At 35.2% G+C, this 25,046-nt stretch overlaps 5 protein-coding genes across 6 annotated transcripts; 1 reads left to right on the plus strand and 4 right to left on the minus strand.

Moving 5' to 3' along the window:
- Positions 1 to 430: 430 nt before the first annotated feature.
- Positions 431 to 1,353, minus strand: LOC18051560 (probable endopeptidase p60). Of its 2 annotated transcripts, none has more exons than XM_006446759.2 (3): positions 1,028 to 1,353; positions 833 to 934; positions 431 to 696 (listed from the first exon to the last, which is right to left on the minus strand). In XM_006446759.2, the coding sequence occupies exons 1-3, from the start codon at positions 1,268 to 1,270 to the stop codon at positions 616 to 618; spliced, it is 426 nt and encodes a 141-aa protein (XP_006446822.1). In that variant the 5' UTR covers positions 1,271 to 1,353; the 3' UTR covers positions 431 to 615. The 2 variants fall into 2 exon arrangements, with proteins under 2 accessions (XP_006446822.1, XP_006446823.1); XM_006446760.2 differs by having other exon boundaries at positions 833 to 937.
- A 3,090-nt stretch (positions 1,354 to 4,443) lies between these two features.
- LOC112100884 lies at positions 4,444 to 5,082 on the minus strand. The gene is made up of 2 exons (XM_024190747.1): positions 4,934 to 5,082; positions 4,444 to 4,732 (listed from the first exon to the last, which is right to left on the minus strand). The coding sequence occupies exons 1-2, from the start codon at positions 5,080 to 5,082 to the stop codon at positions 4,444 to 4,446; spliced, it is 438 nt and encodes a 145-aa protein (XP_024046515.1).
- A 3,430-nt stretch (positions 5,083 to 8,512) lies between these two features.
- LOC18051561 (chaperone protein dnaJ C76, chloroplastic) lies at positions 8,513 to 12,803 on the plus strand. The gene is made up of 9 exons (XM_006446761.2): positions 8,513 to 8,951; positions 9,180 to 9,308; positions 9,394 to 9,523; positions 9,909 to 10,029; positions 10,339 to 10,420; positions 10,852 to 10,905; positions 11,147 to 11,185; positions 11,494 to 11,596; positions 12,458 to 12,803. The coding sequence occupies exons 1-9, from the start codon at positions 8,718 to 8,720 to the stop codon at positions 12,586 to 12,588; spliced, it is 1,023 nt and encodes a 340-aa protein (XP_006446824.1). The 5' UTR covers positions 8,513 to 8,717; the 3' UTR covers positions 12,589 to 12,803.
- Positions 12,804 to 15,204: 2,401 nt separating this feature from the next.
- On the minus strand, positions 15,205 to 16,411 carry LOC18051562. The gene has a single exon (XM_006446762.2). The coding sequence runs from the start codon at positions 16,246 to 16,248 to the stop codon at positions 15,499 to 15,501; it is 750 nt and encodes a 249-aa protein (XP_006446825.1). The 5' UTR covers positions 16,249 to 16,411; the 3' UTR covers positions 15,205 to 15,498.
- Positions 16,412 to 20,104: 3,693 nt separating this feature from the next.
- On the minus strand, positions 20,105 to 24,004 carry LOC18051563 (ras-related protein Rab11D). Its single transcript, XM_006446763.2, has 2 exons — positions 23,403 to 24,004; positions 20,105 to 20,836 (listed from the first exon to the last, which is right to left on the minus strand). The coding sequence occupies exons 1-2, from the start codon at positions 23,621 to 23,623 to the stop codon at positions 20,401 to 20,403; spliced, it is 657 nt and encodes a 218-aa protein (XP_006446826.2). The 5' UTR covers positions 23,624 to 24,004; the 3' UTR covers positions 20,105 to 20,400.
- Positions 24,005 to 25,046: the final 1,042 nt, after the last annotated feature.

The following is a 25,046-nucleotide window of genomic DNA, read 5'->3' on the forward strand; positions in this document are numbered from 1 at the left end:
AAAATTTCGAGGAATAACATGGGCAACTTAGCATCTTGCGATAGACTTATATGCATTAAGTTACCTTCCAAACTAACTTCAGAAATAAATGAAAGAATAAGAATGAATGACATGCTAAAAAAAGACCATGATGCTTTCGGATCAAGAAGAACACGTGTTCAAGAGTGAAGGCACCAAATTATTTTCACCACAAAATATATAGCTTTTAGCAGTGTGCCAAACATTCCAAAACATAAACATTCCGTAGCAGGGACAATAAGTGCAACTTTCATCTACAAAAATTATCACCCCTGGCAACCATCTCTTTACAGCAATTTAATGCTGCCAAATGCAAGATCAGAGCTTTCACTAAAAAATATGCATCTTCAACCCTCATAACTTGAAAAATTAAAGCAGAAAAGAATCAAGCAGTAGAACAATCTAATGCAAATTTAACAAAACGAAAGGTCGCAATATTCTAACTAAATGGCTGTCCATTAACATATTTTCTACCGAACGGCCGCAACAAGAAACATATTTCATTTCTCAAGACAAAACTGTAACAGAATGGGTACAAGCTCTTCGTCCAACCATGTGATGCATATTAACAAAAGATATGAAGAGCTAGAAATTACATCATGGAATGATGAGCTTCTTCCCGGCATAGATTGTGTCCCCTGAGAGCCCATTAGCCTCTTTGATTGCATCAATTGACACCTAAAGAAAGATCCCCAAAACAAAACACAAAATAAATAGCAAGAAACAATTCAAATTACATTTCAAACAGCCCATTATAACAAGAAGCAACATAATTTGATCAAAATTCTCCAAAAAGAAGAAGCGGTTTACATACCCCATATTTTCTAGAGAGTCCCCAAAGTGTATCTCCCCTTACTATCTCAACTGTTCTACACGATGCGGGCTCCGGCTCACTTTTCTCCGTACATATGCTAGGCTTCTTATTATCAACAAAAGCAAAAAAAGATTCAAGGAATTACGAAGAATTTTTTTTAAAGAAAAAATTAAATGAGTTAGTGCAAAAATATACCGTGACGATGGGCTGTTGAGGAGGAGGTTGGATGGGCTGAGTCGACTCGGCGATCGGCTGAGGCTGAGTTGTTTCATTTCTGTTTTTGTTGAGCGGGTTTAAAGCTTTGAGGATGCTGATTGCAATTCCAGAGAACACCACAAACCCCGCGGTTTTCGCGACGGCGGCTTCTCTGCCGTCGCCGCTGCCGTAATTTTCGGCGGGGACGCGAGGGGTCGGCACGGAATCTTCCGGTGATTGCATTGCCGGAGATGAAGATTAATCAGTTTGGGATTTGAAGTTTCAATGTTTCGGTCTTCGGACAATGGACAGTGGCAGGCAGTACTACGAATGGCAAAAGGTCAAGCCCGAGCCTGACCCGATCAAAAAAATTTGAAGTTAGGGTCGGAAATCGGGTCGGGCCCAATCCGTACCCACCGAAATTGTTTTCCACCCCACAGTTCAATTTCAATTTCTACAACTATTTCAAACACAATTCAATTCCACAACCATTTCAACCCCACACATAAATTAATTCTAAAATCCAACATGAAAAATACACAATACAATTAAATTAAAAACACACAATGTAATTCCACAATAATTTTAACCATACACAATTCAATTCAATAACCCAACTAGTGATAGTCGACACGGCACGGCCCACCAAACGTCGGCCCACGCGGGCTTGTGAGCCGTGCCGTGCCCACTTTTTTTTTTAATAAGGGCCTGGCAGTCTGGCACGACCCTAGTGACTAGCCCAAAAAAAGCCCATCAATTTTTTTTTCCACATGTCTAGCGTGCCTAAAAAAACCCACGTGCTTGGCGTGCTTTATTCAAACCCACCAGCCTAATAATAAAACCAACAACAACAACAACAATAATAATAATTTCATAGATCATAGTAATAATTAATGAAAAATAAAATTAAAATTCTAGAATAAAAATTACATCTAATTTTATTTAAACTACTAATATTATAATTGCACATAAATTCTATTGAATGAAAATGTAATTTTTAATTTATCATAAAAATATTTTGTTCATAATTTTATTTTTTTGTGCATAAATATGAAAAATATTTCATTCACAAATGAAACATATCTCCATTAACTATTAACTAAGTTATGATTTCATAAATGAAATATTAATGTCGTAAAATTTTTTATTTATCATTTATAAAATCATGATATTTATTTATCCATTTAATAAAAGAGCTTAAATTAATTTAAAAGGCCTATGCTAAAAATATATATTAAAAAAATTTAATTTCAAGATATTTATAAAATCATGATATTTTATATTTATTTTTCTTTAAATTTTTTTATTTTGATATACTTTGGCCCACGGACCGTGTGCTTAGCCCACCAATGAAGCGTGTTTATTACGTGCCTTTTCACGTACTATGTTTTGGCCCATCTTTAATCGTGCTATGCTTTTAAGACCCGCGTACCTAAAATTCTAGGCCTGGCACAGCCCACGTGCGTGCTGTGTCGTGTCTCGTGCCCTACCGAAACGTGCTCGTGTCGTGCCTCATCCCGCCCAACCCATTGGCCATCTCTAAATCCAACATAAAAAATAAAAAATAGAAAATTCATGTCTTATACAAATAAAAACACACAGTTTAGTTCCACAACCCAATATTAAAAAAATGTTTTATACAAATAAAAACTCATAATTCAATTCCACAACCAAACATTTAAAAAAAAAAACTACTCCAACACTTGCGGGTCACTTTCATCTTCATCAACAAATTCCTCTCCACTAAAAATTTCACTTTCCAGAATTTTACCTGTAAAAAACAAGAAAGAAAAAGAGAGTGAGAAAATAATTTAAGTTTTTAAAATTATTACTAAAGTAATTATTTAAATATTTTGTACATTATTTGTATTAATACCTTTGGAGTTTGCCCATATCCAACGTTAAGTGCATGTAAGCGCTTCCAATGTCAGAGGATGAAGTCTACTCCGATGTGGAGTCAAAACTCTACCTCCAGTGCTAAATGCAGATTCAGAGGCAACAGTTGTCACGGGAACGACTAAGATATCCTTGGCCATTTGAGCCAAAATGGGGTATTTGCCCTGGTTCACCTTTTACAAATTCAGAATATCAAAGTTCGGAGTGGATTTGATTAAAGGCTTTTCTAAATACCTCTCAAGGTCGGATTTCGATACCATGGTCTCATTATTTTGGCCTTACAAATGCCTCAAACTTACTTATATTAAAAAATTTACGGCTAGTTCCTACATTAAAATTAAAACGAACATTGATCGAAAAAGATTCACCAACAACCGCAACACTCACATTCCCATTCTTACCTTCATAAAACTTAACCAAATCATTACTTAAATTGCGTACCCTTTGAATCTCATTTGTAGCACCCTCACCATAAAGTTGTGGAAAATAATAATTAACCAATTGCATCTTAAATCTCGGATCAAGAATAACCGTCATCACCAAAATCCCATGAATTTGGGCCCAATATTTATCAAATTTCATAATCATTTGACCAGTCATTTCTCTAACCACAGGCACATAAAAAATTTCTCATTCATCCAAATTAATCTTTATTTCACATATCATTGTAAAAAAAAGATTGGATGTGGGATATTGCGTACCTGAAAATAACTCTGTCATCGAGTAAAACGGCAACAAATATTCCAACATCTTTTTCAGCCATTTCTCATTCCTCATATGTTAGCAAGAAGGTGTGGTGTTTGTCGCGTTGCTGCAGTTTAGAAAAGACTGTTTTATATTTCACAGCAACATTAAGCATAACATATGTAGAATTCCATCTAGTTACACAATCAAGTACCAACTTTTTCTCACACTTAACTTGTAATTGTCGTGCAGCCATCTCAAAAGTTTCCGCCCTCTTTGGTGTGCCGGTCCAACAAGCCCCACTATCCCTAATCTTTTTAATCCACTCCTCAATCACTTTTATCTCCTCCTTCACAATTAGGTTTAAAATATGAGCCACACACCTCATATGAAAAAAATCCCCACCCATTAACATATAATCAACTGAAATCAATCCCATCAACCTATCAACTATAGCATCATTAGTGGAATAATTATCTAAAGTTACAACCGATATCCTTCTATCCACATTCCTATCCAACATACATTTAAAAAATGCTTCATAAAGAAATTTAGCGGTATGCGGAGCCGGCAAATATATGAACCTATTCATTACCAAAAAACTAAATTTTAGAATTAATTAAATTGAATTAGAAATAAGTAAACATAATATCAACTTTGCAAATAAATGAACCTATTTATCACCAAAAATCTAAATTTTAGAATTAATTAAATTGAATTAAAATAAATATTAATTAATAAGAAAAGCACCTTAAAATTCGACTTTGTAACCGCCAAGACTTGTCCACAAAATATCTCGTAACAACCATGTACCCCTTCTTTGGATTACTTGCAGTCTACATGTCTATAGTAATTGCCACCCTACTATCATTATTCTCCAACAAAGCCATTGTTTTTGCCTTTTTAGCTTGATACAATTTAAGAATCTCAATCTTTAAAGTGTTTCTATTCAAATTCTTCACCAAAGGGTTGGCATAAGACATCAAATCCCTAAATGCATCATTTTCCACAAAATTAAATGGTAGCTCATGCTTTACAACCAAAGTTCCTATCTTTTGCCGAGCAACAATTGGATCAAATTCTCTCGTCTCAATACAACTTGTTCCATCATCTTTCCTCGTCACGCTAAGAGTTTTTTGTAAGCCATCAAAAATTGAGGGAACACCCTTGCCTTACATGATCTTTTCAAATGTCTATCCAAATGTGAGGCTCCTTTATGACCAAATGCTACCAACTTAGCTTGACAATGATTATATTTCGCCTTCAATTCGCCATTAATGGTTACCTTGGTGAAGTGTCCCCAAACATAAGAAGGTTCTCGCACACCTCGCTTTTATTTTATAACTACTTTGTTGTAATCCATTATCACCAAGGGATGCCTCTTCAACTCCTTCAACTTCTTGGACCCCTCCAAGAGGAATGACATCATTACTATTCCCTTCAACAATATGAAAATCCTCACACGAATTTGACATAATGACCTAAATTAAATGCGTAACAAGTTGCAATTAATTTATAGACTTAAAAATATGATTGAACATCTAAATTTTAAGTTGATTTATAAACTCAAAATATGATTAAACTTAATTTACAATTACAACATAATAATTAATATTTACAATCTTATATAAGGCTACATTTAGCTAAAATATAATATTTATAGTAACTACATAATCATTATGAATATAATTAGCTAAAAGTATAAATAAATTTATAAGCTTAAATGAAAAAATTTAATTAACATTTATGAAATTATAAATGTAAGATATGATTAAACTTAATTTACAATTATAACATAATAATTAAATAAACCCTATATAGAGCCTTATATGTAGCCATAATATAATATTTACAGTAACTACATAATTAATTAATTAACATGAATATATTTAGCTAAAATTATTAAATTATAAATTCAATTATAAGCTTAAATGAAAAACATTAATTAATATTTATGAAATTAAAATTACCAAAGCTAAATAGCTAATGCCGACGGCAGAAGCCGCAGAACGTGTGCGTTGGCTGGCTGGCAGACGTGGCAGGACGGCGACAAAGGGCGGTTGGTTCACGTCGTAGCATCGCGCAGCTGATTGCGATTGGAGTTGGAGCAAGCTGCAGGCAGTATGCGATAGCGAGACAAATGGTTGATTGGTTGGTGTGCAACGGACGGTCACGATGCTGGTTGATAGGACGGCGGCTAAGTGGCCGACTTACGGTTTTTGTGACTTTGTGTAAGTGTATGTGATTTACGGTTTAAAGTGAAGTGTGCGTGTGTGATTTGTCATCTGTGTTGTGTGCTTGTGTGATATTGTAATGTGTGCGTGTGTAAAACTTGTGTTAGCTTTTCTTTTCTTTTTTCAAATAGGGTCAAATTAGATCGGCTTAAGCCTGACCCTAACCCGAAATTTGTTTGAGCTTAAAAATTTTAGTCCGAGACCCAAAAATTCAGATTAAAACCCTAAAACCTAAAATAGGGTTAGTCATGCAAAAAATAAGGTCGGGCCAAATTGCAAAGCCTAGCAGGCACTGGTAGGGATGGCAGAATAATCTGGGTCCAGCCCAGATCTGCAAAGATCCGGAAAATTCGGATCCACATATTAAAAAATACGGATCTAGAGTCTAAAAATGAGAATCCGTACGGATGCGGATGCAGATCCAAATGCAAGTGCATCCGGAAAGCCAGATATTCGGATTAATTTTAATTATATTATTAATTAAATCAAATTTTTATTGGAAAATAAAAATTTTTATTGGCAGGACGGCGACAAAGGGTGGTTGGTTTACGTCGTAGCGTCACGCAACTGATTGCAATTGGAGTTGGAGCAAGCTGCATGCAGCATGCGATAGTGAGACAAATGGTTGATTGGTTGGTGTGCAACGGACGGTCACGATGCTGGCTGATAGGACGGTTGCTAAGTGGCTGACTTAGGGTTTTTGTGACTTTGTGTAAGTGTATGTGATTTACGGTTTAAAGTGAAGTGTGCGTGTGTGATTTGTCATCTGTGTTGTGTGCGTGTGTGATATTGTGATGTGTGCGTGTGTAAAACTTGTGTTAGCTTTTTTTTTTTTTTTTTCAAATAGGGTCAGATTAGATTGGCTTAAGCCTGACCCTAACCCAAAATTTGTTCGAGCTTAAAATTTTTAGTCCGAGACCCAAAAATTCAGATTAAAACCCTAAAACCTAAAATAGGGTCAGTCAGACAAAAAATAAGGTCAGGTCAAATTGCCAAGCCTAGCAGGCACTGGTAGGGATGGCAGAATAATCCGGGTCCGGCCTAGATCTGCAAAGATCCGGAAAATTCAGATCCGCATATTAAAAAATACGGATCCAGAGTCTAAAAATGAGAATCCGCACGGATGCGGATGCAGATCCGGATGCAAGTGCATCCGAAAATCCGGATATCCGGATTAATTTTAATTATATTATTAATTAAATCAAATTTTTATTGGAAAATAATTAAAATATATAAGCTAAAAGCCTAAAACTGCAAAAAAAAAAAAAGAAATCATGAAATTTAGTAACCCTTAAAACACATGGCTGCTCCCATGGCATTACTCTTGCCTCTTTTTTGTGCAGCTACTCTCTTGCTCCCCTGTACGACAGCTGCGGCTGCTCCCTTGCTCGCCCTTAGTCTCACGCCGACAGTGGAACACACATGGCTGCTCCTATGTCCCTGCTCTCGCCTCGCCTCACCGCTTGCTCCCCCGCGCGGTTGGTCCCTTGCTTGCCCTCAGCCTCACGCCAACGGTGGACAGCCGACTGACGCCTCCATTGCTCAGTTGCTCCTTACCACCCACAAGCGGTTGAACCTCACCACCCACAGCCACAAGCGACTGAAATAAGCCCCTGCTCGACTGCACTCATAAACGGCCGAAATCAGAAACCCACAAGGTGAGCCAACTACCAAGCCCACGCCAATTACTTTCCAACAATCAATATTCATAGTTTTAGTGAATTAATATGTAAAAGCATAAATTTAGTGAAAAATCATGGCTGGACCTTTACAAAATAGTTTAATTTCATATTTGCTTTAATTATTTTAATTAAGTTTTTGATTTAATTACTTTAATTTTTTAATTATTGAATCTTAATTTTGCGGATCCGAATATTCAAAACATCTGCCGGCATCTGTTACAAATATTATCCGCATCTGGATCCGTATATTTTTTTACGGATCTGGATATGGATCCGAATATAAAAATATAAATGCAGATCCGGATTTAGATTTTGCCATCCACCGGTATTATTTTACAAACTCAAGATCGTCCCGTGTCTAAATGAAGTTTTTGTCATTATTCGACTCGCGGTGTTCACGCACTTTGCTCATCGTAACTGGACAGATTTGGGAGGAAAGAAGATGCTTCAACTTTGAGGATGCTGCTCAAGTGACTAGAGCCACTCCCTCACAATTGTGAGGGAAGTGGTTCGAGCCCTCGCAAACGCATTGCGTTGGTTTAATTTAAATGTCCTTCCTTGGAGCCCCAGAGTTTGAGTAAAGGCAGTCTTTCTTCCAGAATGAGAGTTGGGCGTCCCTTGAATATTTGAGAGGGTTAAAAATCTAAGCGGTACCATATCAAAATTAATATAAATAAATTTTAATAATTTATATGGTGTAAATATTATGAGTAATAGTTCTCTTTAAAAAAAAAAATTTCGAGGATGCTTTTGCAATGTAAATGTCTTAATGGCCCGAATCTCAGATGGGGCTGGGACCCTTCTTAGGAGTCCGGCCCGTCCGGGGCAAGCAAACAAAAAGATTAGCCAACCCAAAGCGGTTGCTCGAGGCGTGAGGCAAACAAGTCATCCCACAAGGTGACACGTGCAACATGTCTGACAAGCGTGTACTCTCCACATTCCCCTCAGTCTTACCAGATTCACCTTTGACATTCGTACACATTCTTAAGCAAACCATATGGCTGAATGGCTCTCATGTTGCCATGTCAGCATTTTTTTTTTTTTTTCACAATTTCCATCTCCAAAATTTTGTAATTTCTTCCTCCTCATAATTTCTAGATATTCTAGTATCACCCCAAACAAAATCCAACTCTTCTCTTCATTTTTAAGTTAGCTCTATCTCTGTGCCTGGTTCCTTTGCTTGCTTGAACAACAATGGCTGCTCAGTTACTCACTCCTGTTTGCATTGATGTTCTCAAACTTCAAAACCCATCATTGAATAGTTTCAGCTCAAGAAGTTCATCGCGCTTGCTGGCTAATAACAGTAGCAGTTTGAGCTTGATGGGTCACAGTAGCAAGAGAAGAAGCTGTGGCAGAGCGAGGGTTACCGCAGAGGACTCTGCTTCAACGGATGCCATTGCTGATGACTACTATGCTGTTTTGGGATTGGTAAATTTATTTAAATCTGTCTGCTTTGATCATGAGAAATGTGCATTTTTTAATCTTGAATCTATGTCAGTTGCTGTTTCGCTTGTTGTAAAGTTGGCCACTACTTTGATTATATGCTCTTGATCTCCAAATGCTTAAATTTTGAGTTAAATGTTTCGTTAAAGCTCCAAGTGTTTGCTGGATTGGTGTTTGATACGTCTGATTGTTGGCTGTTGTGCATGTTACCAGCTTCCGGATGCTACACCAGAGCAGATCAAGAAAGCTTACTATAATTGCATGAAAGCATGCCATCCCGATTTAAGTGGCGATGATCCGGAGACCACAAATTTCTGCATGTTCATTAATGAGGTTTATGCGGTGGGTTCCCATTTGAATTTGAGTGATTATATTACAATTTAAGCCTTCATTTTTCTTCTGCTATAAGTAGACAGTTGAAGTGCAGGTTCTCAGTGACCCGGTGCAGCGGATGGTTTATGATGAAATTCACGGTTATTCATTGATTGCAACCAATCCTTTCTTGGACGATTCCTGCCCCAAGGATCATGTGTTTGTTGATGAGTTTAGTTGCATAGGTATGTATAAAGCAACACTTCTAGATATACTATGACCAAGTGATGCTGGTTGTGAGTGTATGTACTGTAGAATATGATGCAGCAGTTGTGAATGTATCACTTTCTCCCCTGAGATTGTGATGTCAACATCAAAATTTTAATTATTTCGGGCAGTTGTAACTTTATTTTGGGAAAAAAAAAATCTTATAGAGTATGAAATGCTGATCATTCAAGCTTCAGGAAGGTAAGAGCTGAAGTGCAGATGTGAAGTTAAGACATTTTCCTAGCATCACTACTTTTAAATCTCTCTTTTATGAAATGTATGTGTAAGACTGAGTTCTGAGGCGAATGATAAATGCCTAGAAATTCTAAGAATTTTTGTGAATCTGGCATCTTTTCTTTGCAGGCTGTAAAAATTGTAACAACGTGGCCCCAGAAGTTTTTAAAATTGAAGAGGACTTTGGAAGAGCAAGAGTGTACAACCAGTGTGGAATCAATGAATTTGTTCAACAAGCAATTGAAAGTTGGTATGTTCCTGCTGTGTGGAATCTGTGGATAATTTTTTCGTAATTGCCTTAATGTTCATATTTGCGATATCAATTTATGATTATAGTTACAAGAAAATCATTACCATCCATTACTTTGTTCATCTGTGCTCTATTATTTTCATGCCATTGTTTATTCTTCTAGCAATAATTTTTGGATTATTATCAACTTATTAAAATACTGGAGACATTAAACATGTTATATTCTTACATTTTTTCCTAGGTCCAAATCATTGTCATATGTTGTTTTATACCCATAAACTGATGATGATTATTCCATTTGTTATTCAGCCCAGTTGATTGCATTCATCGGACTTCTGCTCAACAGCTATCCCTGCTTGAAGACGAAATGCGTAGAGTAGAAAGAGTAAATGTAAGATTTCTTGTTACAGTTACACAGAACCAATTCTTGCAATTTCGTTATTAGGATTAGATGTTAATTATTCTGTATAGCATCCACGCTTATGATCTTTTCCTAATTGGTGAGTTGCTGAATAAATTCATGCTGACAGAATAGGGAAAGATAACATACACCTGATGCTTTTCCACCAGTTAATTGATCTAAAATCTGAACAAATTCATACTGACAGAGTAGGAAAGAGATCATACGCCTGACGTTTTTCCTCCAGTTAATTGATCTAAAATTACCGGTTCCATTGAAGATTTTACGACATTTTTTTGGGCTAAAATATTAGTGAAGAAAAATTTTATCTTTGCTTTTGCTTTAAGCATGGGAAGAACTTCTGTTTTTCTCTCGGAACATAACTTATAGCTAAATCTTGGTGTTTTTTGAATGTTGATCAGGTCGCCATGATGCTTTCAGGAATGGGATCTGGCTCAGCTGATGTTTTTAGGATGGTAAGAATGATAGTTTTGCTTCTTTTTTTTTTAATTTAAATATTATCCTTTCTGTCAACTAGATGAATTGTTTTTCAAAAAAAAAAAAAAGAAGGTTGAATTGTTGCTCTCCATCTTAACACTTGTATGGTCTTGCAAAACAGAACTAACTTTATCCCCATTTTGTGATCTGCTTGGCTGTTTTCAGTATCTTATTAGTAATTCAAGCATTTGTAATTAATTTTGCCCAATTATTTGGCAGGCAAGTTCTCGATGGGAAAGGAGGCAAGCAAAAGTTTTGGTATGTTATGTACATCTTAAATCAAGTTAATCTCCGGTTTATTTACAATTTTGTTGTGATACTGTGGCTTAGCTTGAGTAGCCTAAACCAGAGGCTAAATAAATCAGGGAGGTTTTCCTAAAATCTTTCTGATGCTTTGACTCGAAAAAATGTGTTCTTTACATAGCTGTGCTTGGCAGATATGTAGTAAACTTATTGGTTTTCGGTCGTTAAGTTCTACATTGCTGTGTTCAATCTCTGACTGATTTTGTCTGTTCATGGACGTTGATTTTATCAGTTCATGGTTGCTGATTCCAAGTTTTTCCCAGGAACAAGCTAAAATAAGGATGATGAATCGGGAGAAAGATTCTGACAAAACTGTATCATACTGGAGTAACATTTGGGGCAAGCCAAAAGAATATCGAAATTCAGGTATGATGGATTTCCGAGTAAGCTTTCCTGATAGTTAAATTCTTAAATTTTGCTGTTCTTAATTTGTTTTAATTTATTTTTTCTGCATATAAATATCTAATGTTTATAAAAGCTTTACTTTATTGAAACTTGTTTATCACACACGCTCCTGATTCGATGATGATTAACCCTGTAAAATACGAGAATGGTGAATATGAAGTTCTCTAGTCCTTGCTGAATTAAAGGAATTGACTGTCTTTGACCTTATGGAGACTTCGGAAAGAATTATAGTAAAATCCTGGCATTGGGTGTCCCAAAGGAGATACCTTCATTAGCTGATTGAGATTTCGTACATGGTCACACTCCAGTCTCCACTAACTTTATTTGGAAGGTTTGCCAGTTACAACTGGTACAGATGGAGACAAAAGAATTGTTGGTCAAACCATGTTGTATTTGACGTATAGAAGGCACAGAACTGTATTGATTTTAAGATTTTTAAATTGTAAAATGCTAGACGCTGACAACAATGGTTCCTATGTTATTGCTACATTCCTGTCTTGTGTTGAAGTATGAAGCTGTCCGGTAAAAGACTTCCTTGAAATAAATATTTAAAAACTAAGAGTATTGCCACAATATTAATCAAGCTAACAAATTTTTGTTAAGTGGAAGTTTAATGGATTTCAAAGGTTTATAGTGCTCAGGATTCTGGCTATCTTTGGTTTTAATACGTTATTGCAAATTTAGAACTGTTATTAAAGGAGCTTAATGTTTTTACTTTCAGAAAATAAATGTGTATGTTTATAATTTCTTGCGTGTCCTTAGCATGTTTTGCTGGCTCTGCTTCTACTAAATTTCAATGAATCTTGTGTGTGGTTGTTGCAGAAGAGGAAGTGAAGGAGAGATCAAAGAGGGCGGCAGCAGCAGCACGAACATGGAGGGAGTACTCAAGGAGAGGTGCTGACCAACCTCCCACGTTCAAACTTCCAGAGGCAACAACTAGCAAAGAGAAATGAACTAGTAAAATCTGGTAACTTTTCTATTCCTATGATTAAATGTAATTAATTTAAGTTACATGTCGTATTTTTAAGACTCTGATGAGCATGTTCCACATTTATTCATGTGGAACTGATGTCAAATTGTTCGACGTTGTAAATAATGATATATATGTAATTAAACCAACTAATGGAGGGGGGAAAAAAGGAAAGATTTGTAGAATAAACTTTCTATAGCATTTTTGTTCTACTGGTGGATGAACTTTTCAGTTCTGATTAGGCAGAAAAATACTGTCTTCGTGACTTCATAGCAAACTGTTATTGGGAATCAGTTTGCCCGGATGCTGCGCAACCAGTCGTATATTGCAGTCACCTTAGTATGTTTGTATCCTTTTTCATTGAATCTCTAGCTAGCTTCTTGCTTCTTCATTGAATCTCTGGCTAGTTTCTTGCATCTTACTAGGTCTAACAAAATGGGTTACTAGGTCATGTTCATATCATGACAAATTTATTTTGATCTAAACGCCATGCATTTAATAATTGTATCAAAATATTAAAACTAAATCTAATATGAAAAATAAATAAGTATTTAACAACTTATTTAATATCTATAGGGTTAATAAAATTTATATTAAATATTTGCACTCCACCATAGATACATATGTATATATGGTGTTGATGTGGTATGAAATCTTGGATTTTATTAAAATTCGAAAAAATTATTAAATCATGTAGTTTAATAGAATAATGACATTATACTATTAAATAGCACAAATTAATACACACTATTGAAGATCTAAATCTATAAAGAATTTTATAAATGAAACACCATTTATATGTTCATCCAAAAAAAAAAAATTTACTTCTTATTTGAATAGTCATATCAATATTAAACACTTTAAAAGACACGTTAATTTAGATCATCAAATAAGATTTGTTTCTCACTCTTCAATATTGACGAGTGAGTTTCTCACTTTCTTCCTCTTCTATTAATATATTTTTTAGGGTAAAAGTTCATTTAGTCCATATATTTTAAGATTAGTATCTATTTAGTCCCTATATTTTTTAAAATGTCTCGAAACATCCCTGCCGTTAAAGTATTGATACTCGTATCGTTACTTTTTATTTCTTTTGGCTTACTTTTACAATATTACCCTTTTATAATAATTTTTTTGTTTGGACATTAATAAAAAAAATAATTAAATTACCAATTAAATCCTAACAAATTATATTAATTTTTAATTGCCAAAAATTTAATTGTCAAAAATTGTATGCAAACTACCAAGTGTGCAAATGATGTTTGCAAAAAAATTAATATAATTTTTTAGGGTTAAATTGATAATTTAATTATTATTTTTTATTAATGTCCAAACAAAAAACTTATTATAAAAGAGTAATATTGTAAAAGTAAACCAAAAGAAATAAAAAGTAACGGTAGGAGTGTCAATACTTTAACGGCAGGGATGTTTAGAGACACTTTTAAAAATATAGGGACTAAATAGACATTAATCTTAAAATACATGGACTAAATAAGTTTTTATCATTTTTTTATTATTTATTGAAAAGATAAGACTGCAATAATTATTATTTATGTTTCTTTTTAAAAACATAACAGCAATTCAATTTAATAGTACAAAGATTTAATTAAAATAATGTTAACTTATTCTTATTTGATGAGTGTTTTGAAGGAGATTATATTTTTTTATTTATTTATTTGCCATATCAATAAATAAATTGATATTTAAAGAATAAAATTTAAAAAATCTTTTGGAGATGCTTCTAAAGGTGTCCTGCTGACGAAGACAATTGCGGTCAATTCAAATACCAACTTTAAGTCTTATTCGTCTTTTTTTTTTCTTATAAAAAAAATGGAGGATGTATAAAATTTAAAGCTGATATTTAAATTGACTGCAATTGTCTTCGTCAGCAGGGCACCAACTCTTCTGACTTCTGCAGTCATCATCTATTGACTATAATATTGGCAAACCCTAAGTTACATGTAGGGGGATCCCTATCATATTAATGCTGGGAGCTCAGCTCATTCTCGTCATCACCAATAAATATTACCATTTTGGTTTTTTTTTTTTTTTCCCTTTCTTTCTCTCTCTCTCTCTCTCTCTTTTTTCTTTTTCTTTAGGACACGGTAAAGAACTGCTAGTCGTTTTCATACTCCTAAACATTCCAAATGAACCAATTCGGAATATGTTTGGCATTAACTTTTCAGGAAATTGGAAAGAACAACTTAGAAAATAGAAATGCCTTTGAACATGCTTGTGACTTGTGAGTGCCGGGCCATCCTTTTTTGTTTTTCTTTTTAATGTTGATTTGATCATGTTTGCTGATTATTATTAACAAAATTATTGCTCTAACAGACCCCATTTTCTTTTTTTCTTTTTTTTTTTTGGGAGGGGTTTTGTATCTCTAATTGTCCTTTGGTGAGAACAAAGGGTAGCGTGGTGTAAAAGGCATAATGCAACTTGCAAAATCTTCTTTGTTTGTTAAAATGCGAATCATAATGCTTTCGAGGAAGTTGACATCTCTGCTCCTTCCATCTTCTTTTGTCTGTATGCAAATGAATAGTGGAAATACCCCTTTTTTTCCCCCAAAAAAAATTTAATAAATAATATGACTTACAAGTAAACTGTAAATTCATACATTTCATTAACTTTGCCCTTAGCAGTCTCGTGGTGGACACTTGCAACCAAGGAGAAGAGGAAACTGCTTCAATTTAGGGACAATTCTCTCATTATTTACATTTACATTCTTTCAAAGAGAAGACACCCGCAAAATTGCTCCGTAATCATAACAAAACAAACAAGCTAGATGTCAATACAAAATCGAAAGAGCATTCAAGAATCAACAAGGGAGGAAAAAAGGAGAAAAAAAAAAAAAACACACACACACACACACTAGATGCCGAGCAAATATTTGTTATCTTGCGGTTGATGCAACAGTATGAGCCCAAAACCTGAGCTGATCTTTCATGTTCACATCATGTCCCACAGATGGAATCCTCCAATTCATCAATGAATTTTCAACCTTTCTTTGATGATCCAGGACAGCCCATGCTTCTGATAAATAAGGCCTTGAAACAGTAGGCTTATTATTGTGATTATTATTAACTGATGCTTCTTCATGATCACGGCCATCTTCTCTAGCACTGCTGCCGCTTCCTCTCAATCTTTGCAAGCCAGGAAGTATAGACGCCAGGCTTGAATCTTTATCTTCCTCAGAAAACACAAACCCCAAATCCATAAACCCTTTCAGCTCCTCAAACTCAAGGTCTGATAAACTCTTACTACTCTTCTTCTTCTTCTTATTCATCTTATTCTTCCTTTTTGGCTTCGCAGCCGTCTCCATCTCTTCGTGTTGCTCATTATTAACTCTTTCACTTTCAAACTCAGGAACTTCTTTGCCAGATGCAATTGTTTGAAGCTTTGGTGTTAGCAGAGAATGATCAGAAGAGAAGCTTGTGGTACAACTTTTGCAGCTCGCCAAAGCATAGTCGCTTAAAGACCGGACATGGAGAATTGGTAAGCTTGAAACCTTTGGTTCTTGAACTTCCTGCTGAATTTCAAGAATTGGGTTTGTTTTTTGTGGCGATGCAGTTACCTTCTTGGTGAAAATCTCGTGCTCAAACCAGTATGAATCTAAGAGCTCAAAGATTTCTTCTGCAGCCATTTATTTGTAAAGTGCTGGCTACTGAAATATCTAGAATTTGATAAGATACGATCAAAATGAATTTTTTAGACAGCTATTTGCCCATATGGTCAATTGTTTATATATACACATACACAGCAGACACAGTAGATTTTTTTCCATAATTACATTAATGCCCATATTGGGGAGTTGATGTAACTACACACCACCCTCTAAACCCGTTACTTTTGATTTGCTTATGCATCATCATTCTCCTTTCAAAATAAATTCACTCATATCTCATAAGATTTAGCCAAAAAATAATAATAATAATAATAACAACACATTAAAAGCTTAGAAAGCATTAGATATTGCTTCTTTTTTTTTTTTAAAAAAAATAAAGTTAAGTTTGCGTTTGAGTGTTTTCAATTTAATATTAATAACACGTGGTGGCATCTTGGATATTCGATGCGAAGAAGACCATGTCAATGGGCCATGGCCTAAAAGTTGAAGGGTGATCATCATCTATTGGCACTTTAATTATCTTGTTCACACTGAGTGATAAAAATAAAATAAAACCATGTGGTTGCGACAAACTATTGGTTTATAATATTAATTGGAGCACTTGCTTAACAACCATCATATAAATAAGTACAATTATTGGGCGGCAGAACTTTGTGTTCTTAGACTTTGCGGATCTTTATTTTTTACATGATTGATATGATTAAGACTTTAGTTATTGAACCGAAGTAATCTTTAATAGGCAATCCTTAATGACGGTTGATGTTTGATAATTACTTGTTTTAGTAAAGATAAAGTTCGAACTTATCCACTAAAACGGGGTGTTGTGGTCCAGCACAGCTTGTATTTGATGATTTGATCAAACATCAAATGATGAGCCCAAGTCGTGCACGAATCAAATCATGATGCGAGCGGCAACACCAAATACTCGGTGCTTTTAGTTCTTAGTTATTACCCACCATTGATTTTACCTTATTAACTATTCTTTATTTCTTTAAATTGCAATATATTAACGCCCCATGCAAAAGCAAAACACGTGAAGCCTCAAGCTTTAGAGAGCAGAGACATTTATTAAATTATTTATTCAGGATATGATGGGTCATGTAAACAGTTTACGGCATTTAATTTTAAAACAGCTAATAATTATGCGGCATTTATAATTTTATATACTTCTCATTATTTTATCCAAATTCCAATATTTTTGAAATTGGGCGAGTTTTAGGCTCAGTTAAACAGTAAATGCCGAGGCTTTCAACAGAAGCAAACCCTCCTGATATTGGCCCATTTTCGGTCTCGCGGTCGCAACAGCAGACAATTCATTGATGCCCTGTTTGGTCGAGACTCAATGGGCAAAAAAGGACTCGACATTTATTTTATTTCAAGATAGGGCATGAAAAGAAACATTCGTAAGCAACAACCAATCTACGGAAAGGCAATTGGCTCACTCTTTAATGAATTAAAAGTATTGCCTTTTGACGCCGAAGTAACATTATCAGAAACCTTTATCAGACAAGAATATAAAAACATTATCGGAAATCATTTTGTATTCCAAACAGAACCCACAAACCCATTAGGCATCATCATCATGCTTGAGCATTTTTCGGTTTTATCAATGGAGAATTCACCGGAAACTAGGGAATGTGCTATCATTCGGCAAGTGCCCGCTTGATTAAAAAAATTTCTAAATTGTATCTATTATTTAAATCACTGTCCGATTACTTAATTAAAATGTTTAATAAGAGTTGATAAATTTAAGCACCTAATCCAGTAAACTTAATTAAAATATTTCATGAGTTAAAAGTTGTGATCATTTACAATATAATTCATTATTGAGTTACAGCTATGAACTAAATTTCTGACTCGTCCCTGAATCAGTAGTTGGTGTTGAAGTGAGAGAAGACGCGATAGTGCCGTTAACTGGAGGTAGAAATCCAACAAAGAGGCTCGCCCAGTTTCTCAAACCTTGCATTAACTCCATTAAAGGCCGAGTTTTTGAGCTTCCTTGACAGTGTCTTTCGTCAATACCAACAACTTTGGAGGCAAAAAGTTAGCCTTTCAAGCTGAATTTTCACAGATGGAAAAGGTGGGCTGCAAAAATGGCCGCATTGCATGGACCCACATGGAAGAAGGCTGGTATAAATGAAGCAATCTTGAACTCAACTTATAAAATTAAAAGAAACTATGGTTTGGTTCTTGGTCTCTCTGAGAAATAGTGTCCAGAGACCAAAAGTTGCATTTTTTCTTGGGGTGGAGCAACTGCGTGCATTAGAAGGTATGATGATTTCAGGGTACTCTGTTTTAGGCTCTCCAGTTTTCAGCATCCTTGAAACAGACGAAGCCAAGCAAATAGAAGTGAGACCGAATCAAGTGAGATTGGAACTGAATAGAAATGCAAACATGACGGCAGATCATAGTACTTCGATGAACAAGCGAGTTCATGAACAGTAAGAGTACAATCAAACATGAAGCATTTCTTGCCTTGTGGTTGTCAAGGTTTGTTTTTCCGCACTGCCCTTGTCTAATTGCTGTACTTTTAGCTAAAGGGACTAGAATTTCGATTGCACCAGCTATTCTGGCTAGCATTTATAGAGATTTGAGTTTGTTGAAAGAAAAAGATTGTTGCTTCTCTCTCTTGTGAGTTGGATGAAGATTGTGAATCAGCAATTGCTATACGTTCACCGTTTCAATTAGTCCAATTTTAGGCTTGGGAGAGGTTTATAGAATTAAGACCAAAGGCTGTAGTGATAAAAAATGGTCAGCCAAGATATGCTCGATGGCACAAGATAATGAATGGAGTTGAGAATGTGAGGACTGAGGACCGTTCTTGATTCAGCTAATGAGAGTTTTGAGTGGTGTCCCTACGCTAAAACTCTGGAAAACTGGAACTTGCGAAGCTTTATAGAGAAAAGGAATTGTGAGTATCCGTTGATCCTGATTTGTGTGAGGAATTTCAGTCATTTGCTTGATGTTTGAGGATTTCCAAACTACTGGGGCTTTACTGTATAGAACAGTACCTTCCTCATCGAGTAGCAATGCAATTTGGAATGGATCAAGACCTTCCAGCTCGTGTTGCTAGGCCAAATGAGAGTGCTAAAATTGCTTTGGGTTATTACAGTAAGCCAATCAGATATGTGGAAGTGGAATTGAATATTTGCTGATGTTACCACCCTATACTTAAGTGCTGGAAGCAATCAGTTTCACGTCTGCAAAATGCAAGTAGTGGTGCTTTGCCACAGAAAATAATCCTAACAAGTTCTGCGGTAGCACCAAAGAAGCAGATGGAGTGAAAAGAAAATTCGTCTTAACCTTTTCTGTCAATTTGGTCAGTGGGTGCAGTAATGTTAACAACAAAGGAAAGGAAATTTGTTGCAAGGACCAAGACAACAGCAAGGAGATTGGATAGAACTAATGATCCGGCTGGCAGTAAGGAAAATTCACCAGAAACTTTTAAAACAGAAGAGCAAAGATACTATGGAAACTAGTGATGCATCTGCTTGTACTGAATTACACTTCTGATATCTGTATCGGAAATATCAATCTCTTTCATAGGGAGTTAAGTGTAGATTGTATGCGTATGCTGCATTTATAACCAGCGGTATACTTGTAACTTCACAGAGAGTCAGTTGAGAGTTTTGCAGGATTCTTGTTTCTACAGAAAATAAATTGTTGTGGTTCTTTAGAGTTTTACAGAGTGCATACAAAAAATCCTTTAGAAATAACAAACACTGCCTATATAATAAATGTAAGACCAACAGCTTAAACTGACGCAATATGATTCATCCCAAGATGAACTGTATTTGCAATTCCGATCATTTTTACAATGAAGCTTGGGCTGATACATAGTTAAGATACCATTTGTCAAGTAATACACCAGATGTGGCAAATGCCCTGCGCATATTAGCAAACTTCATATTTAATCACTTGAAGAAAACAAAAAAAAGAAAGTCTACAGGCAATACTCTGTCAGGATTGAGAATACAATACATATGTTTCAGGTAATCAAATGAATTACACAAATGTTGGTTTTATTACAGACAATCTAGAGTTCTTTGAGAGAGGCCTTTTAGGAAAAATTCAATACCAGACGGTAGTTTTTCATTTTACACAGATTACTTTGATCATGTACAAGTAAATTGCCCAATGCTGTAAAATCTGGTAACCGAATATATCTCCCTAGTTTGAGCAGCATCCAATTCTCTTTAGAACGGATGAATCGTCTTTGACATTTATCGTCTCTCCTTTAGATGGAAGTGTGGAAGCAGTTCCATTGCTGCCTGCTTCAACTGCTCTCTTGCTCACGATCTTGTATATCTGAGTAAGAACCTCAGTAAAAGCATTTTCCACATTGGTTGCATCCAATGCGGAAGTCTCCATGAAATAGAGAGACTCCTGCTCAGCAAAAGCTTTCCCATCCTCAGTTGAGACAGCCACAAGGTGTCGAAGATCTGTCTTATTGCCAATGAGCATGACAATAATGTTCGGATCTGTGTGCTCTCTTAACTCCCTCAACCACCTTCCAACATTCTGAAATGTAGCATGTCGTGTTACATCGTATACAAGCAAAGCACCAACGGCACCCCGGTAGTAAGCACTTGTAATTGCACGGTACCTAATAGAACAAAGAAGCAAATTACAAATGTCGGAAACTTGTGTGTTATATTTCTTTCATTTTGAAGCAAAGCAATTTATAGAACCTGATCAGTTTGCAGCATTTGTAGTATATTCAATAAAAGTATTTGATATGATGATAAAATAAGATGATTGAATTCATGTTTCCACTGTATCACAACGGTCAAGTGAATAAAATTATCACTGTGAACCATAAACAAATAAAAGTTAGCTCATCAAGGGGAGCATTATGATGACACTATATAGCTTATAAAATTTGAATAAAACAAAATTCATAACAAAACAAATAAAAAAAAATAATCCCATATATATTAAGTAATGAAGAGTGCTATAGATATCATTTTGTTGAAGTGTAAAACAAACATAGGTATTCCAAATTGTCTTTAAACGATTCCCTGTACTTGTTTTCCATTTGGATGGTATACTGATGCTTAATTCACTTACCAGACATTGCATGCTTGTTTTATCACTAGAAATTAGGATTGATATGATTTTTTTTTGTCCAGTTTCTTATCCAAAAAAGGGGGGAAAGAAATGACTCTTTGTTCCTTCTTCTGCAATTAGTTAGACATTAATTTCTATATAACTTAAAGAAAGAAAAAAAGTTTCCAGGTATCAAGTATTGCCTTCGGCTAAGGCATTCTACAGCTTAAATTAGTTATCACGATGTCCTGTAAACAACAATTAGTGTTGTAGTCCTATAATCTAAAGTAGACTTTGCAGACCCAGATTGGCAAGTCAACTCCCATTCTCCAATTCTTCTCCATCAGAACCTAAACCAGTCTGGATAATTTATTATCAACCCCATCAGTTTGTAACTTTGGATAATTTACACTCAGATAAGCTAGCAAGACATGTATCATCAACCCCACCTGAAATCACCAATTCACTATTTGATGATCACATTTTTCTCCAGTCTAGAAAGACCTTAAAAGCACAAAGGAAACCTTTTGATACCCTAAACTGCTCCTTCACTGTAGTAAAGATACAAATTGGCGTTATAAGCATAATAAAGAAAACGGAGAAGGTAATGGTCTTACTATATTCTAAATCTGATACACCAATACGACCATCTTAAATGCAAAGAAGAAAGAACAGCTCAAGATCGATGGGCTTAAGATGAGCAATCACATGATTAGATTCAGTCAACCACTCTAGCCAAGAAAAGGTTTGAGACCAAACAAATTTATCAAATTGTCAATTAGCCAACATGTTTGTACACAGTATGCAAAGAGAGAAATCCATACTTCAGATGTGACCGTGACTCCTTTAACAATTTGTTTCATACATGACTGAAACAACATGGACACCTACGTGTATGAACACAGTATGCGAAGACAGAATTCCACCAACTATGTGTAACAGCAATTCTCATCCCGTGTAAACATTTAACTATTTGTTTCATACAGGATTGGAAAAACATGGACTGCATCTTTCAATTGAATTTCTAAAATGAGACCAACAGAAAACATACTTGAAGGTGCTACAACATAGACAAAACACCAAATAATTGACGAGGTTAATTCTTTAAATATCAACATCAGTCTCATTCCAATAAGTACTGAGACATCTCTAACCTTCCTTGAGTTTGTCACCAATATTAACAACCCTCCATAAATGTAACTGCATTAATCAACTTTATGAAAATCCTTTTTTTCCTCAATTTAAAATATTATAGGCAAAGTTTATGTGATGAGTGGATTCCTCACACTAACAGACAAATGTTGTCACATATCATCTCTAGGAAGACAGATGAAGGCAATTACTGATTTCAAAAACCTTAAGAAATGCCACAAGTATGCATCTACAAATCACAATATCAGACCTTATGCGTTACCCAACTCATTGCTCATATATATTGCAAGGGTATACATGCTGACTCTCTTATCAGCTCCAATGTATGAGTAATATCAAACAAATATAAAGTTTCCATTACTGTTAAGGCCTTGCAAATACATATTACTAATAAGACAATTAGTTGGTATTTGTACACCTATCAAGTGATTTCAATTGTTATCGCTACCCTTTCCAGATGATATCTACTAACCCTACAAGATAAATGATTATGGCTTCAATCATTTGATCACACAGACATGAACAAAGTATATGTATTCCAAAGAACAAAAGAAGGAGGCACAAGCCAAAAAAAAACCATCGAAATAAAAGCCCCAAAATAGTTTCAGAAAGAAAAACAGAACAATACAACCTCCAATAAAAATTCAAAATTCAAGAGTCCATAACAAGTTCAGACATCAACAAGAAAACCCATCATCACAAGTAGCCGTGAATTCCAGATAAAGTACCCCAACTTGCATATTGAATCAGATTGAAAACAACGTTATCAAAACCCATAGCACAAAATCAAAATTTCCATAAGAAATAACAGACTCCTCATGCCCTCACAAACCCATCAAGTATACATGAACACCAAGTTTCAGCTACAGGCTCACAAACCCACAAACGTTAAGATCATGCAACCAACACCCAATAAAAGTTGCAAGTAAAAGTGAGAGAAGGAACCCAAAAAAAAAAAAAAAAAAAAAAACCTTTCTTGGCCAGCAGTGTCCCAAATTTGAGCCTTGACAACCTTGTTATCAATCCTCAAACTCCTGGTAGCGAACTCAACACCAATAGTAGACTTTGATTCCAAATTAAACTCGTTTTTTGTAAACCTCGAAAGCAAGTTGGATTTACCAACGCCTGAGTCTCCAATCAAAACCAACTTGAAAAGGTAATCATACTCCTCATCAGGCTTGTAACCCGCCATTTATATAGGTGTATGTGTCACTGTTCACTTGTAACTAAGGAATCCCAAAGAAAGTTGGTAAAGAAACAGAGAAGTACAGAGAGTGTCTCTCTCTCTCTCTTTGTGAGGGGTGGGGTTATTTAAAGAGTAATAACTAATAAGCTTGTGAATTTTGCTAAAGAAGCGGTGACAAAGAGGAGCTTGTATATTGTTGTTTTGCTGTAAAAGTTTCGGCGGTTTTTGATTTGGATTGGGGTTGGCAAGATCAAGAATCTAGCAGGAGCCTTCTAAATAATACCGAAAGTAACTCCCACCACCTATATATTATTGATCTACTTTCTTATTCAACAAATCTATGCAAATCTTTGTAATTAATTTTGAAATTGATTTTTTTTTTCCTTCTTCACTCTGGTAATTAACTTTTGTATCACTATCCACGTACTGATAAAGATAAAGTAAAATATCTGTTTCTTTTTCGTAGTGGTTCATTTATTTGCTTGATAAATACTTTATTACAGTTCTGTTTCCACAGTTAACTGACTTATAAATTATTAATTTTATGGGTTATTATCAGAAACCTCACCTGAGGTTTAGCGTATTTTCAGTTTGAAGGATTATATTCGCATATTATCAGCCACCTCCCCCGACATTAATAACCTGTTTGTTTGACCGTTTATTGACTAATAAAATGACGAAAATACCCATATCGTGGGAAAATATCTTTCTGTACACAAATTAAAGAATTGTGCGTTAATAATAACATGTATGTTTTGGTGCCAAAATGGTCAATAAAATACCAAATCATCCTTTGGACTTTCTAAAATGACTTGGATGAATTAAACAAACAATTATAATTTTTTTTAATTATTGGACATGATGTGAAATATTGAAGTTAATACTTGAAATTGAACTGCAATTGTTACTGACATTATTATCGTGACTCGAAACTTCACTTTTTCAGCATATCGTATAGGTTTCTCATACATCATATCTTTAATGTCGTCCCACAGCTTTTTTAAAGTATATTGCTCAGGGATTATAGACCCAACTTTAATTACTTCACTATCAACCACAACCTCAATGTCCATGTAAATAAGGCTGAAAAATGAACCAACGAGAAATAGTTACTAAATGTTCGAAACAAGTTCAAAAAAAAAGTTTGGCCACTTTAACAGTACACATACGAAGCAATAACCATTACATCATCGTTTCAGAGTATGAACCAGTGAGGTTATGGGTTTTGCTTTTATAAAAGGTGTGCTTATTTTCATACCTTTTTCGTGGCTTAGACGAGCTGGGGTTGTTTGTGGGTCGACGACGAAACTCACTGGTCAGTCTTCTTCCACCTGGCGGTCGTGATTCAGTCGGTCCCGGTGTTGGCGTCTTCGGGTTTGTCGTCATTGTTTCTTGCTTATGGCACTCTTTCTCTACTAAAACAAAACAG

The sequence above is a fragment of the Citrus clementina genome, unplaced genomic scaffold, assembly GCF_000493195.1.
Source record: "Citrus clementina cultivar Clemenules unplaced genomic scaffold, Citrus_clementina_v1.0 scaffold_2, whole genome shotgun sequence".
Classification (NCBI taxonomy): domain Eukaryota; kingdom Viridiplantae; phylum Streptophyta; class Magnoliopsida; order Sapindales; family Rutaceae; genus Citrus; species Citrus x clementina.